The 17,411-nt window shown below is 40.0% G+C and overlaps 1 protein-coding gene across 3 annotated transcripts in view; it reads left to right on the forward strand.

Annotated features, from left to right (window-relative positions):
- The window catches only part of RABGAP1L (RAB GTPase activating protein 1 like), an 808,808-nt gene that overhangs the window by 596,912 nt on the left and 194,485 nt on the right, over positions 1–17,411 (forward strand). Inside the window, exon 1 of one of the 3 annotated variants that reach the window (XM_017866953.1) lies at positions 9,299–9,887. The exons of the other annotated variants lie outside the window; for them this stretch is intronic. Within the exon in view, the coding sequence (XP_017722442.1) occupies positions 9,720–9,887 (168 nt within the window). The 5' untranslated portion in view covers positions 9,299–9,719. Of the gene's footprint in view, positions 1–9,298; positions 9,888–17,411 lie in introns of those variants that run through there. 3 annotated transcript variants of the gene reach the window in all.

The raw sequence follows: 17,411 nt of genomic DNA on the forward strand, positions 1-17,411 counted from the left end.
GGGGGGGCGTAAGTGTTTATGTATGTGGGGAGAGCTAGAATGGGAGGAGGCTGTGCAATCTGTTACCACCTTTGTTTCACAACATGGACTTGTCCATTTCAAGAAAAAAACTGAGGCCAGGCACAGTGGCTCACACCTGTAATCCCAACACTTTGGGAGGCTGAGGCGGGTGGATCACTTGAGGTCAGGAGTTTGAGACCAGCCCGGCCAACATGGTGAAACCCTATCTCTACTAAAAGTATAAAAATTAGCCTGACATGCTGGCACGTGCCTGTAATCCCAGCTACTTGGGAGGCTAAGGCAGGAGAATTGCTTGAACACAGGAGGCAGAGGTTGCAGTGAGCCAAGATCGTGCCACTGCACTCCAGCCTGGGTGAAGAAGAGAGACTCCGTCTCAAAAAGTAAAAGAAAAAAAGAAGAAAATGAATGTCCCTATCTTGACATACTAATTTTGTGGAAATAAATTTACTTGCTAATACATGGGTTGGCCCATATAACTGCTCCATTGAAAATATGATTTTTTACAGTGACAGCTATTAAACTATACTTAGCATTCTATGTAACATGAAGATGAAGATGTTAGAGATTGCAAATTTAATATGAAATCGGAGATGGACCATAGGAAGAAGGTAGAGACAATTCACAACTTACTAGGATGAATACAACACCTCATTATTTTTTAACAACAGTGACAATACACACACGTAAAGATAAAAAAATGCTGGTCTAGCTTGAGAGGATCAGGGAATAGTCTAGATTCTATACACGATGATTTTAATCTGATCAATTCACAATTTAAAAACAGGCTTCTGCTAACATATGTTTATACATTCTGCTTAAGCTTGAAAATAAATATGAGCTTTATCCATACTGCCCAGGAAAGGGGATGAATGAACTGAGATAGCATTCCATTTTCAAGTCTGTGTGCCAGTAACATGGCTTCAAGAAAGCAGCTCTTACAGAGACGCTGTGGCTGAGCTGCCAAGGATGTAGCTCCTTGAACTGTTCATTTGGAAAAGAGAGTGCTTATCAGTTAAAAATTGAGAAGGCAGATGTGCTTTATTATAACAAGTGTGTGTTTAGAAGTGACAGTTCTTAAGGCAGACTTGTGGATACCCCTTCTCAACTCAACCTAAGAATCTTAGATGCTTTCATACCAGATGGCAGGCTCAGGCTCCGGATCAATTCCATGTGGAATAAAGTGGTGAAGCATAATCTTTCTAATACGATAGGTTCTTTATGGGCTACATTAATTGAAAGACCAAATTACAGTGCAGGAAATGCTAGGTTCCCTGCCGTGCATCTGTGCTCTGAAGATCTTGGCTTCCTGGCTCTCCCTCTGACAAGTTTTATGATCATGAGCAGTCACTTATCTACTGCCTCAGTCTTTTCAATAGGATAAATATGTTAGACCTTGGTGTTTTCTAGGGTCTAACAAGGTTTCATTACTTTATTATTCTGTTATATCTAGAGTATCTGTTTCAGTGTGGGCAGCCCTATGAGAGATACTGTCCAAAGCGTGTTCTTGAAGCAGCAAGCATGATTGTGGATAGTCTAGAATGGTTCAGAAACCAGCTCATAGGAGACCCAGTTAGCAGCAGGGATGATTAGCTTAGAGAAAAGAAAGTTAAGATTCTCTTTGAATATTTTAATTAATGTCACATGAAAAAAAATAGTCTGTGTTGCTATAAAATATTTAATTGAGGTGACTCTTATAGTAAGTGCTCTAACCACAAAAGGCAAAAAAAAGGGAATAGGAGGAAATTTTTAGAGATGATGAATAAGTTTATGGCACTGATAGTGATAATGGTTTCACAAGTGTATACTTATGGCAAAGTACATCAAATTGTACACATAAAGTATCTACAGCTTTCTGTATGTCAGCCATATTCAATAAAGCAATTAAAACTATTTTTATATAACTGAGCCTAGTTACTAGAAGTTTCAGATGTCTGGCTTAGTATGTACAGTATAGTCCTTTCCTAAATATCCAGTAATAAAATACGCAGCCTATTGAGCTACATGTCAATAATGACATAGAAGTAGAAACAGGCCAGTGCAGTGGCTCACACCTGTAATCCTTGCACTTTGGGAGGCCAAGGCGGGTGGATCATCTGAGGTCAGGAGTTCGAGACCAGCCTGACTAACATGGTGAAACCCCATCTCTACTAAAAATACAAAATTAGCCGGGTGTGGTGCCTTAAATTTTACAAGGTTAGAGCATTCCTTACAAACCAGGTAAGTCTACAATATTTTACAGAGATGCTATAAACATGTGACCTCAACCACCCACCAAAATGTCAGGTAACTGCACAGTATCTTTTATATTGTACTCTAATTCTTCGATGTTTGAGTTCCAACTATAAAATAATGAGACTCATTTCCCTGTGATATGACTTGTAAGCTCAGTCTCATTACATTTCATTTTAGCTTTTCTTTAAGTAGCTTGAATAATCCATAAAGTTAGAAGGCAGCATCTGATCTGTCTTTCTATATCCAGAAGCATATAGTACAGTGTTGAGCAAAATCAAGACTTTTTTTTTGACATGGATTTTCACTCCATCACCCAGGCTGGAGTGCAGTGTCATGATCTTGGCTCGCTGCAACCTCTGCCTCCCAGGTTCAAGCGATTATCCTGCTTCAGCCTCTCCAATAGCTGGGATTACAGGTACACACCACCACACCCAGCTAATTTTTGTATTTTTAGTAGAGACAGGTTTATGCTATGTTAGCCAGGTTGGTCTTGAACTCCTGACCTCAAGCGATCCACCTCAGCCTCCCAAAGTGCTGCGATTACAGGCGTGAGCCACCGCGCCCAGCCCAGAATCAAGACTGGAATGAAAGAAAGAGTGTGATTTGTGCAGGATTGTATAGTACCACAATGGCACTACTACTCACTGTGTCACCTGTATTTTGACCTGTTTGCTGGATCTTAGGAACTTGCAAAATTATTGAAGGTTCATGTGTTTAAAAATAGTCAATCAGGCAAAGAATAGCTAGAGAATTAGGTTTCGCTCTCCTAGTCAAGAAGGGCATGGATCCTTTGCTACTTATTGATGTGTCTGTGACTTAGTGAACCAAAGAGGCAAGTGATCTGACAGGAATGTCTTTTCAGTGTTTGACTAATTCTCTTTCTATTGTGAATATATCCAAAGTTCTTTTTGTCTTTCTAAACCCTAACCCAGATAAACACAATGTATTTTTACACATTTTCTTTTCTTCTACATGACTTCCTGAAAAGAATGAAAAAAACTACTAGTTATTGAGCACCTACCATGTGCTAGGCACTATGAGAGATTCCTTTGTATGCATTAATTTATTAAATTTTCAGAGCAGCTTTGCCAGCTAGGTGATGTTGCCATACAGAATCTCAGAGGGCTAAGTAATTTATTCATGTCCTACAGCTAGTAAATGTGACTGAAAGATGATGTAATAAGCAATGTCCTGTTTTGGTCTTAGAGATATATTTAATTCTCATTACTCTAGGATTTTTGTCTGGGCCCATCCCAGTAGTATAAACCCACTTCTGTCTGCATCTACTGTGGACAACAAAGACATGCCTACCTCATAGCACACAGTGTGTCACTCCTTTTATAGTGTCCATCACACCCTGCTTTATCTTTGTATTTGGATACTTCCCTGATTTTAATTCCTGCAGGTCAGAAAGTGTTTCCTTTTTCATTTTTGTAACTACTGAAATAACTAACTAGCATGTTTTGTTACATTCAGTTTTCTTAATTATAGGTCCATGAATTAAGTCAAATGTGCTTTTCATTTTACAATGGAAATCTATGTGTGTCCTCAACATGTCTGATAACCATGACACAGTGGAGTGGTTCAGGAAGAGCATTCTCAAGTGCAAGGCTCTAACTGGGATAGCAGCACTGACCACCTGCTTCCAGCACTCCAGAGAATGACACTTCCAGTCATTAAACCATGGCTTTGGGACCATCACCTGGTTTTTTTACCTTACTTTCTCTCATTGGGTGTGAAAGGATTCAGAGTATGTCATCCCCCAATATATCACTTTGGCATAAGGATTATTTTGAGGTAAAGGCAATTGAGAAAAAGCAGACACAGGATGAGCTCTCTGCCATCCCCCATGTGCCTGAAAGTCAAACATAAATTCCTCTTGTGAAGGTACCTCCCCACTCACTTTCCATACCAGGAAAGAGATAGCAACCTTATAACTGGAAATGAGATGGCACCAAGAAAGAGTCTATACAAACAAACCTTATTAACTAGTCTTTATCTGTCATTAGTTTCCCCATATATTTGCCTTCCTATAATTTGTCACCCTAGAAGCTCAAAGTCCTTTTCCTTTGTTTTATCACTTCTCTACGAAAGTATTGTTCCTTCTTAATATGCTGATAGCCCCAAGTCACAAGTTTTGTTTTCAGAGACAGGGTCTCACTCTGTCTCCTAGGCTGGAGTGTAGTGGCACAATAGTGACTCATTGCAGCCTCAGCTTTCCAGACTCAAGTGATCCTCCCACTTCAGCCTCCTGGTTAGCTCAGACTACAGGTGTGTGCCACCATGATTAATTATTATTATTTGTAGAGACAAGGTTTTTGCCATGTTGCTCAGGCTGGTCTTGAACTCCTGGGCTCAAGCCATCTGCCTGCCTTGGCCTCCCAAAGTCCTGGGATTATAGGTGTGAGCTGTTGTGCGTGGCCTCAGCCCCCAGTTCTAACCACTCCTTTGAGTTAGTCATTACTGAGTTTCTCCCATGTATGTGCATACTGCATGTATTAATAAAGTTCTGTTTATGTTTTTTTTGCTAACCTGTATTTTCTCAGACTTATTTGCAGGGCCCCAGGCAGAGAACCTAGGAGAATAGAGGGAATAAGTTTTTCTCCTCTATAGGTGATTCATCCAAAAGAAATGTGAGAAATCATGCATTATTAATTAGTTAAATCAGAAGAGTTTCTTTTCTGTTATTCCATTTTATGGACTACTTTATAACTCAAAAATGTCTTCTGTAAAGTGTTCTATTGGGTGCATGCCTATAATCCCAGATACTCGGTAGGCTGAGGTAGGAGATTCCTTGAGCCCAGGTGTTCAAGATCAGCCTGGGCAACATAGCAAGACCCCATTTGAAAAGAAGAGTGTTCTGTGATTTATTACTGAATCTCAACAACAATAAAAAAAAAGTATTTGGGATTTGGGGAGGAAGAGGAGTTTTGAAAAGCTCACTGAAATGAATGATGCTTTTAGGGCTTCAAAAATCCCTAGAATCTCTTTTTTCATTTCACCAAGTACTGTTCTAGAAGAATCATTTTACTTGATATTGATGGACATTCTATTCTGAAAGAATATCCTGAAAAAAGGACCGGGGCAGAAATGATGGAAATTTTGAATGCAAGGATTTTTGAGGGGAAGCATAAAGGAAGCATGAGGGATTTTTGATGCGGAAACTGAAATACATGACCACTTGTGGTTGTGCCTTGTACACAGCATTTTGTTAAATGTACCTAAATGTTTTAAGTGAAATTTGGTTTGCTCATTAAGATATCATATTTTGCTGGACACAGTGGCTCACGCCTGTAATCCCAGCACTTTGGGAAGCCGAGGTGGGTAGATTATGAGGTCAGGAGTTGAAGACCAGCCTGGCAAACATGGAGAAACCCTGTCTCTACTCAAAATACACAAATTAGCCAGGCGTGGTGGCACGTGCCTGTAATCCCAGCTACTTGCGAGGCTGAGGCAGGAGAATGGCTTGAACCTGGGAGGTGGAGGTTGCGGTGAGCTGAGATTGCGCCACTGCACTCCAGCCTGGGCGACAGAGTGAGACTCTCTCTCAAAAAAAATAATAAAAAGTCATATTTTAATTACTACATTTAATACATAGTATGTATGATTTTAACTTCTTTTTGTGTGCATCAGAGCCAAACCATACAGTTCCAAAATCATTTGATTAATTTTACTTATTTTACTGGATTCTTTTGGGCAAGTCCTATTTCTGGTTTATATAAGAAAAAATGCTTCTGCTAGTACTTTTCGAGACCCAGTTAGTTGAGTGGAAACATCTTTCCTACCCTTTAAAAAGTCAACTAGAAAAATATCCTATAACCTAAGAAGTGACTGAATTCTTCATTCACATTTAAGAGCAATTCAGGATGTTCCCTTGTTCTTAAATGTGAAATGTCCATGGCAGTGCTGTTCATAGTAGTAGCACTGCTATGTAGCATAGTCCTATCAAACAAAATTTAATGCAGAACACCAGTATGTATACAAGGTAAAAATGGAGCTGAGGGGGGTGTGTGTGTGTCTAGTGTGCGTGTGTGTGTACGTGTATGTGGTGTTGGGGGTGTGTGTGTGTGTGGTGTGTGGGATGTGTGTGCAGGGGGTGTATGTATGTTGTGTCTGCGGGTATGTGTAGGAGGGTGTGGGGGGTGTGATGTGTAGGGTGTATGTGGTGTGTGTAGGGGGGTGTGTATAGTGTAGAGTGGGAGTGTGGGTGTGTGGGGTGTGTGTGGGGTGTGGGGAGTGTGTGTGTGGTGTGTGTGGGATGTGGGGAGGTGTGGAGGGATGTGTGTGTGTGGGGGGTGTGTGTGTTGTGTGTGTATGGGTGTGCATGTGTGTTTAGGGATAGAGTGTGAAAGGCCCAGAACCTCTTCCCTCTTATGGTCTTCGTCTTCCAGCTGAACCTATCCTCATCCTAGGCAGTACATCAAACATTTACTCCAAAACTTTAGGGACCTGAAATTTACTTGTATATATGTAATATTCTATGCTTATGATCATTTTACATTAAGATCTTTACTTTGCATAGTTTTTTGTTTTTGGTTTTAGAGATGGGGTTCCACTATGTTGCCCAGGCTGGAGTGTAATGGCTGTTCACAGGCAGGACCGTAGCACATTACAGCCTGGAACTCCTGAGCTCAAAGGATCCTCCCACCTCAGCCTCTGGAGTAGCTGGGAATACAGGCACACACTACTGTGCCTAGCTCTACTTTATATAGTTTGTTAAGAAATCATTTTTGGCACTTTGGGAGGCCAAGATGGGCGGATCACGAGGTCAGGAGATTGAGACCATACCTAGCTCCACGGTGAAACCCCATCTCTACTAAAAATACAAAAAAAAAAAAAAAAAATTATAGCCAGTTGCCTATAGTCCCAGGCACTCAGGAGCTGAGGGCAGGAGAATGGCGTGAACCCGGGAGCGCGAGCTTGCAGTGAGCTGAGATGCTGCCACTGCACTCCAGTGTGGGCAACAGAGCGACACCCCGTTTCAAACAAATAAATTTAAAAAAAAAAAAGACATCATTTTTGGAAGAAATAAAAGGCTTGACAGCAACATATAAATATTTCATTTAAAATTACTTGCTAAGTAATACTTTAAATGTTAAATTTCTTAAAATTTTGTTTTCTGAGATTTTGGAAAACGAAACCAAATAATATATTGTTAAGGGAGGCAGAATCTCCCTTCCTATTTCTTTAAGCTCATTTTCATAATTAATCAATTTCTTTAACTAGGCCTACAGACATACGTCAACAAATATGTGTCTATTTGGTTATTTGTGGATATGTAACTCTTATTTGTCAGAGTAGGAAACTAAGACTCACAAAATACATGCTCTGGCTCTTTTAGCCTTTTTTCTCTTTGTACCATGCTATAATTTGTATGGAGAAACCAACTTGGTACTTAAGAGAGCAACTACAGAACCACAGAATCAAGATGCTGAATATGGATTAGTTAATTGTTAGGATAAAATTAAGAGACTGTCCCTACGGTGATTTTGTCATTTTGCCTTCATTTGGCTACAACTGATTATTTATTCACAACAAGTAAGTTAATATAACACATTAGCACTAAGACTGTAAAATTTTGAACTATGGATAATTTTTATATTATTACTGGGGAAGGATTAATTTGATCAGAGATTATCAGAACATGTTTTTTTTTTTTTTTTTTTGAGACGGAGTCTCACTCTGTCGCCTGGGCTGGAGTGCAGTGGCAGCATCTCAGCTTACTGCAAGCTCCGCCTCCCGGGTTCACGCCATTCTTCTGCCTCAGCCTCCTGAGTAGCTGGGACTACAGGCGCTCGCCACCTCGCCCGGCTAGTTTTTTGTGGTTTTTTAGTAGAGACGGGGTTTCACAGTGTTAGACAGGATGGTCTCGATCTCCTGACCTCGTGATCCGCCCATCTCGGCCTCCCAAAGTGCTGGGATTACAGGCTTGAGCCACCGCGCCCTGCCATAACATGTTTTCAACTATTAGCTGAGTGTTTGTCAAGGTCTATGGCATACAGAAGTTATTTTTGCTTTAAGAATTTCAATTTTGGCCGAGATGGGTGGATCACGAGGTCAGGAGATCGAGACCATCCTGACTAACACGGTGAAACCCCGTCTCTACTAAAAAAAATACAAAAAACCAGCTGGGTGAGGTGGCCGGCGCCTGTAGTCCCAGCTACTCGGGAGGCTGAGGCAGGAGAATGGCGTAAACCCGGGAGGCAGAGCTTGCAGTGAGCTGAGATCTGGCCACTGCACTCCAGCCTGGGCGACAGAGTGAGACTCGTCTCAAAAAAAAAAAAAAAAAGAATTTCAATTTTAATAGTTCTTTAAATGTATACTCTTAATATGTGGTAGGTTTTATTATTTATCATATTGCTTGTTTACAAAAATCTTCCTTTTAATTATGGTCAGCCTTCCCAGAATCCTGAGATGCTTCTTGTATTTGCATTGCAAAAAGTCATTATTATTGCATAAACACTTCAACTTGAGGGTGTGTCATTTCTTGGATGCTTGGTCTTTGGCTCTTCTGTCCATACTCTATCAGTTCACCCCAATACCTCTCTTCTGTAGCAGTTTCAGTCATCTAATAAGGATTGAAACATCCCACTTTAAATACAAGATCTGTTCTTGTTGTTAGAAAGCAAGAGTGAATAAAGGTCAGCCGTTCAGATGACTGGCTGTCTGATTTTTTTCTGTGGGCATCACATGTTAGAAAAAGCTAGTTCATCTCTCTGTGGCTTAGGATTCAACAGCATAAGCTGTCAGACTAACACTGATTGAAGGTAGACTGAGAGGGGGAAGCGCATCTGTCCAATGGCTCGCCATTGGCTTCTTATTACAGCATTCTCCCCTGAGACACACTCTGCATGCTCATTCACCTACCTCCTCCTCTTCCCTCCCCTTCCTTTCCTACCCCTTCATTACTGATTCACAGCGAGAGGCAGCAGCAGCAGCAGCAGTAGCAGCAGCAGCAGCAACAACAGCGCTGCTTGTCACGAATCGAGGATTGCAATGAGCTCATCCTTTTCTCCTTGCAGCTTCACAACTGCCCTGGCTTCCTGGCTACTGCTGCTGCTGTCTTCTCACACATAGACACACACACACCCTTTCTCGCACACACATACACACACTCACACATTCTCACATGCTAGACCCTTCTAAGCAGCTTGTCCGTTTTTACACATGTATCTGAACTCTCCTGCATCACTCTTGGCCATTTTCTTGCATTCGATTGCTTTTGCCGTTTTTTATTTAGATCAGTACTTGATTTCATTTTCATTTTCCAGTCTACTTTGGGGTTCTCACAGTGGATAATTTAGCCAAAATGTTTTTCTTGTGGAGACATTAGCTGACAATTCCCACTACAGACTGGCTTGTACGTCCTCCCAGGGAGACCTAAACCTGGCTCCCCTCCCACCGCAGTTCTTAAAATTGTGGATAAGAGATCCATCTTTCTCATTCTGGATACCTACTTAGTGCTCATGGAAGAAGGGGTGCCCTGCCCAGCCCCAGCTGCTAAGCTCACACCTCCTGTCAAAAAGTCCCAGGACATGCACGACGAGAGGAGCAAGCTGGTGAATGAGTATGCGTGTCGAGTGCTGGAACTTCTGGGGATGGGGCATCGTCTGTTTGTGCCTCGGCTTCTGGCGGTGAGATTGTTTTTCATTGAACTTCATTTGTAGGGAATCTGCTTTCCTCTGTGAAAATTCCTTGTATCTCTGAAAGAGGCTTGTGGTCTCTGGTTTTCTTCTCCTTCTCCCCATTCTGCCGAGAAGGAAGTACTGAGTGACCACTGCTATGCAGCTCATTTGGAGCCTGGTCCATACCACCCCTTAATTGGTTAGAGGAGATCATGGCTCTTTTCTCAGAGCCCAGGGTCACATTAGTGGCATTATCTCTGTGGCAGCAAAAAAAATGGTTTTCTGCCTGGCTAGGCTCAGCAATAAAGCAGAATACCCGAGTGCTTGATGTAGGCATTCTGTTATTTATATCTCCAAAGGGTTAAATTTTACAACAAACATAGCAACTTATCTAGACTGCTTGTGGTTTGCTTTCTAACCTCCCCATTTGATTGCCAATTTGATTGTTGTTTTGTTTTGTTTTCTGATAGAGAATTTTACCACCTAAAAATACTTTGGTAGGAAATTGTAGGTTTCTCTCCTAGAATGATTGAACTGTTTATCTGTGAAACAGCTTAAAGCTGCTGGCTTCTGTGCTGTGAATCTGGGAAGTCTGACTTGCTTGTTATTTGGCTTCCTGAATAAGAGAAAAATCACCTTTCCTCATTTCCTACCAAGGGTTAAAATTAAATACCCACAATCGCTGTTGCAGGCTTGAGAACTATACCTAGCAACTATTCCATAAGGTAATTGGTTTACAGTAGTCCTATACCATTATGTGGTAATGGAATAAGAATAATTTAGCCTTGTCTGTTTTATAGAATGGAGTTTAATACCATTTTAGATTATTTCCTCATTATGGTTCTCTCATATTAAAGTCTTTTCAGTACAGTATTTACATGACTGAATTTAACTCTTTTCTCTCACATATCTCCCTTCACTATAGTTCATCTCTATTTATACTTATCTTTACAATTACTAGTTCAGTCTTTATGTATGTATTTACATGCAAATATAATTTCTTCTGTACAATCATAACAGACATGTTAGGTAGTCATGTAAATAAAAAATTTCCCATCCTAAGGAAAGTCCATTTGTCATTGCAAAGCAAAGTTTGATGCAATGACTGGCATACAATTATGGGGGGGGTGTTTTTGAGAAATATAATTCCTTTGTCATTTAAATAAGAAATAAAAGAGCTGAAGACATGTGTTTTAATGTCCAGGTGAGGTCATTATTTCCCTGAACCCCATCTTTTCTTAATAAAGGAGAAGGATTCATGATTCTATTAGAAAGGGTTTTTTAAAATTATTATTTCTTTTTGTAAGTGAAATAAGCATTTTATTTCAGGAGTTTTGATATTGTGAAATGCTAAACCATATTTCAACAAATTCTCTACATCTCAGAGGAATCAGGATTGGTCTAATATATTTCTGCATCCTAAAGACCACTCAACTTTGTGACTCAAAGGCTTTCAGTGCTAACTTTCCAGTAATTTGGTACCAACTATCTTTGGCATTTACATTTTCAGTGTTTTGAAGGAAAACATAAATTGGTAATTAAGAATATTTTGGGTATTCAACTCTGCATTAGGGATGAATTTAAACTGCCTCTAGTTTGAAAAAATTAATTAGCAATAAAATCCACAGGGAGTTGGGCTCTCAAGCTTGAGATCTTCGGAGGTGATGTATATCTGTGTGTGGCAATTGTACCAACTCTGTTTGGTTGCCAAATTAGGCATCTGAAGTAGCACATCTCTCAGGTGGTCTTGAGACATTACTTAGGCTCTATCAGTTAGAGCCTAAGTAATAATGCCACTTGCATTATGTGTGAAAAGCATATGCTAGGCCAGACGCAGTGGCTCATGCCTGTATTCCCAGCACTTTGGGAGGCCAAGGCAGGCAGATCACCTGAGGTTGGGAGTTTGAGACCAGCCTGACCAACATGGAGAAACCCCGTCTCTACTAAAAATTCAAAATTAACTGGGCGTGGTGGTGCACGCCTGTAGTCCCAGCTACTCGGGAGGCTGAGACAGAAGAATTGCTTGAATCTGGGAGGCAGAGGTTGTGGTGAGCCAAGATCGCACCATTGCACTCCAGCCTGGGCAACAAGAGCTAAATTCCATCGCAAACAGAAAAAGAAAAAGAAAGCATATGCTGATTTATCTTTGGGGCTACTTGAAAATCTCTGGCTTTGTTTTACACAGTTGCACTTGAAAAATTATTGGTAATACCAGCGTACTCTACATTTTGGGAAATTACAAGTTCTTTAATTAGCAATATGGCTGTGAGTTAGGATCTGCTTGTTCAGTAAGTTACCGCTCAAAGTTTAACATGTGTACTGGGGGAGGTTGTTCAGTCTTGTGTTATTGAACTGGCTAATGATGTGGGATCAATGGCTAATCTGCACAGGGCAGTCCTAAGAGGAATCCTGCTACATGCGGTTTTGCAATCTTTTCATTTCTAGTCAAGAGAAAGTACTAAAGTTAAAACATCTCTTTACCTTTTTAGTTATGTTTTAAACATGAATGCTTGTGGATTAAGCACATACAAGTATTTTATTTTACTTTTAAGACCCCAGTATTTTTTTCATTATAAAACAAGTCATTTTTTAAAAAATCAAATAAATGAAGATTTTCCAAGACAGTGTTGTGGATTTGGGCTCTGAGCCTTATTACTTATTGTTTCCTGATTCACAGAGGGATCATCAAACTACTAGAACTCTAGGCTTCTATAACCTTCAGCTGTAAGAAGGTTACTGATATAATAGAGGATGCACATTTGGAATTTTTGCTTGTTAGCCTTCAAAGGTACACCCAGTAAAGGACAATTTTCCTTTAATTAATCAGGTACAAGCATCTCATTTTAGATATTACCACAAGGCCTAAATTCTATGTGTAGATTCACCAAACATGTTTTTTTGTGTGTGAAATTAAAATACTGAAACAGGAGATGCAAATATCCTAGACATCAGCTAAGTGGTATTTCCCTTTTCTAAAGCCTGTACTTTCAAATGATTCTCAGAGCTCCAAAAATTTTTACCTGAATAAAATTCTGTTAGATACCATAACTAAAGGAAAACAAGCCATTTAGGGTAAAGATAGTGAAGATAAGAAATAGAATCACAGTTAGAATTTTTTTTTTCAAATAGTCCCCTAAAAGAATCAAACCTAGAATCTGCTGCTTATTAGAGGCCCTTAAAGAAAGATTTATTCAAGAATAGAGAGAAGTTTGGAATAGAAGCATCTGGAGCTAATACTCACAGTGGAACTATTTCCACCCATCCTACTTCTTTCAGAAAAAAATCAGGCCAGGCGCAATGCCTCACACCGGTAATCCCAGAACGTTTTGGGAGGCTGAGATGGGCAGATCACCTGAGGTCAGGAGTTTAAGACCAGCCTGGCCAACATGACAAAACCCCATCTCCTAAAATACAAAATTAGTCAGATGTGGGGTGGGCGCCTGTAATCACAGCTACTCTGGGAGGCTGAGGCAAGAGAATCACTTGAACCCAGAAGGCCGAAGTTGCAGTAAGCCGAGATTGCACCACTGCACTCCAATCTGGGTGACAGAATGAGATTCCGTCTCAAAATAAATAAATAAATAAATAAATATCACCTTAAAATGTGATACTCTTGCACTGAATTTTCAGTGGGAAAACACATTGAAAATGATATCAGCAGTGGCATGTGGCCGGAGTCCATACTCTGTAAGTGTGTGATATTTGGAGGAGGAGAAACTTTGACTTTGCTCATGTTCAAAATCTCCCCTTTTCCCTTTGGATTTTTTTTTTTCTTTTTCTTTTTTTTGAGATAGAGTCTCAGTCACCCAGGCTGGAGTACAGTGGTGTGATTTTTGGCTCACTGCAAGCCCCACCTCCCAGTCTCAGACAATCCTCCCACCTCAGCCTCCTGAGTAGCTGGGACTACAGGCGCCCACCACCATGCCTGGCTAATTTTTGTATTTTTTGTAGAGATGAGGTTTCATCTCATCTTTACAAAATTTGAAAGGCTGTTCTTCACCTGGGAAATTCTTGCCAAGGCTGCTCTAAAACTCCTGAGCTCAAGCAGTCTCTCCCGCTTGGCCTTCCAAAGTGTTGGGATTATAGGTGTGAGCCACCATGCCTGGCCTCCCTCTGGATTTTTGATTTTTGCTACTTATATGCCATAAGAAGTTATCAGACCATTATACGTTAAAATTAGTGTTAGCTAGAGTTTGAATACAGCTACTCATTTTCCACAGTGAATCGAAGGAGGGTTGATTATACATATACGCAAATGATCTAGCTGTTCCTTTCAGTAGCCATTTTAAGGTTTTGTTTTGATCAGATTTCTTATGCTGATAAATTGCATCGCAATCTTGTTTGTTTTTAACTTTGTGGACTTTCTTAAAACATTAATTTTAAGGAAGGATGAAAGAGCAGAGGAGAATTATGTCTTCCCCTTTTACCTCTGTTGTTAACAACTGCAAGGATTGCTCTTGAAAGAGAGATTACAACTTATAACAGAAGTTAAAAACCCAAATGCAGAAGTTGCCATGTATACTTCTGATACCCCCCAAAATCTAAAATCAATTTTATATAAAAGTAAGTCCTAAATATACTCCATAATTTCCATTTTATACATCTTGACTTTTGAATACTGGATATGCTTTAAGTGGAGCCTTAATAAATTCATAGTACAAATTTATGTCGATATCTATTGTGTGCCAGGCAATTTGCTTAATTCATATTACTGGGGTAAGTGCAAAGGATACTTACATTAACATTCTACTTACCTTTCCCTCTGGATATATCATCCTACCTACTTGAAAGAAAAAAGAAGTAGGACTTGTTTAAATGACTTTACTTTTATCTTTTTATATAGTTCTATTCAAATGAAGAAAGAAGTAATGTCACCTTTGAAATGTAATTGGTAAACATGGTTCATATTATTTAAAAGGATTTGTCAGAAAGCTCAGGGAGCAAAAAGATGGTTGTTAGTAGAGCCACTAATTTCAAAAAGTTATCCTTTATTAGTTCTTATTTTATTTTATTTTAGGAGCCAAAGTCTCACTCTGTTGCCCAGGCTGAAGTGCAGTGGTATGATATCGGCTTACTGCAGCCTCCACCTCCTGGGTTCATGCAATTCTCCTGCCTCAGCCTCCCAAGTAGCTGGAACTACAGGCATGTGCCACCACACCCAGCTAATTTTTATATTATCAGTAGAGATGGGGTTTTTGCCATGTTGGTCAGGCTGGTTTCGAACACCTGACCTCAAGTGATTCACTCTCCTCGGATTCCCAAAGTGCTGGGATTATAGGTGTGAGCCACCGCGCCCGGCCTGTTAGTTCTTATGTAAAAGCTGGTAGAGTTATTTTCTTTATTTCCAAGGGAAGAAAACATGCCTTTGCTTATTCAAATTGTCTAAATCCTATTCATATTATCTTCTGGCTAACATTACTTAACTAATGTTGGGAAATGAGTTGCATTTTCATTATTTTACTCTACCCTCGCCATTGTTCTGAAAGCAATATAGAAAAGCTCTAAGAATTTCAGTTAGAACAGCCTTTCCAGTTTAAATCAGTTTTTCTAGCCTGAAAGGATTTTGTACAGTGAGCACAGATGTATAATTGTAAACCAGAAGCCAGCACAACCTATTTTAAGTACTTGGTTTGGCTTTCAAAGTGTTAGTTTGCCCTTTAGGGGTACATTTTTAAAACATAGATCTTGTGATCACAAGATCATGCGTTAAGCCTCTTCATTGTCAGGGTAAGGGCTTAGTATTCCTACAGTTATAAACTCAATTATAAGCACTAATTATCTGCATAGCCAGCTCATTAATAATTAGTATGTGTGCAGGCATGGTAACTCACTCCTGTAATCATAGCTACTAGGAAGGCTGAGGCAGGAGAATGGCTTGAGGCCAGGAGTTAAAAACCAGTCTGGGCAACATAGCAAGACCCCATCTGTAAAACAGACAAACAAAAAAACAAATTTGCCAGGTGTGGTGGCGCATGCCTGCTGTCCAAGCTACTAGGAAGGCTGAGGCAGGAGGATTGCTTAAGCCCAGGAGTTTGAGGCTCTAGTGAGCTCTGATTGTGCTACTGCACTCCAGACTGGATGACAGAGCAAGACCCTGTCTCTAAAAGAGTAATAACAATAATAACAATAATTAGTACTAGGATGGTGAGATAGTAGTACTAGGATGGTGAGAACTGGTTCTGGAACCCTGGTTGAAGCCATGTTTTATTTTCATAAACAGCACTGCTACTTATATTTTAGACTAACAACATTACATTAATGCTTGACATTCATAAAGCTTATTTATTTATTTTGAGATAGGGTCTCACTCTGTCACCTAGGCTGGAGTGCAGTGGTGCAATATCAGCTCACTGCAGCCTCCATGTCCCGGGTTCAAGTAATCCTCCTGCCTCAGCCTCCAGAGTAGCTGGGATTACAGGCGCGTGCCATCACGCCCAGCTAATTTTTGTATTTTTCTTAGATACAGGGCTTCACCAGGTTGACCAGGCTGGTCTCGAACTCCTGACCTCAAAGTGATCCACCCGCCTTGGCCTCCCAAAATGCTGGGATTACAGGTGTGAGCCACTGTGCCCGGTCTGTAAAGCACATATATTTAACAAAATAATATGTACAGGATGATTCAAATTTTGTTAAATATGTGTAAGATATGTATGTAATGATGGGGGAAAGGACTACAAATAATGTAATAAAATATTAATTATGTTTATCTCTGTAGTCAGACCTTATGTTAGGCTTTTAAAAAAGTTTTTATTTTGGGCCATGAATATGTAATCAAGAAAAAGTACATGACCCCACCATGTGGACAATACACATACATATGTACAATTTATGATTGAAAAAGTATTCTTTAAAAAAAAAAAGCCAAACGACTTTTGATAAGTTCTTAGTGAAACATCCAAATCTTTTCAGAACAAGAAGTGTCTATCCCTGGATTGTAGAGGGAAAAACCTTTTAGATACAGTTGTCAGCAAATGGAGAGTTATCTCTGTAAGCTTATAATCTGCTTATGGCATTACAAAGACATTTGAGGTGATACTTAATGATTATGGAAGTCTCTCGAAGATAGAAAATTGGAGGAAAAAACCCATTAGAATCAAAGTAGGACTAACCACAGGTTGTCTTCTAGAATACTGGCAAGCAAGGTTTTTGTTTTATGTGTTTTTTGCTTACTGGCATTTTTGTTTTCATTCACAATGAAATTAGCTGTATTGCAGCCCATAAGAAGAACATACGTTCTTGCAATTTAGATTGCCCACTTTATGGAATTAAAAATATCAGTGAGGCCAGGCACAGTGGTTCACATCTGTAATCCCAACACTTTGGGAGGCCTGGGTGGGAGGACTGCTTAAGGCCAGGAGTTTGAGATCAGCCTGTGCAACATAGTGAGACCCCCATCTCTACCAAAAACAAAACAAAACAACAACCGAAAAAAAATTCTTTTTTTTTTTTTTTTTTTTTTTTGAGATGGAGTCTCGCTCTATCGCCCAGGCTGGAGTGCCATGGTGTGATCTCAGCTCACTGCACGCTCCACCT

The sequence above is a fragment of the Rhinopithecus bieti genome, unplaced genomic scaffold, assembly GCF_001698545.2.
Source record: "Rhinopithecus bieti isolate Rb0 unplaced genomic scaffold, ASM169854v2 scaffold_1853, whole genome shotgun sequence".
Classification (NCBI taxonomy): domain Eukaryota; kingdom Metazoa; phylum Chordata; class Mammalia; order Primates; family Cercopithecidae; genus Rhinopithecus; species Rhinopithecus bieti.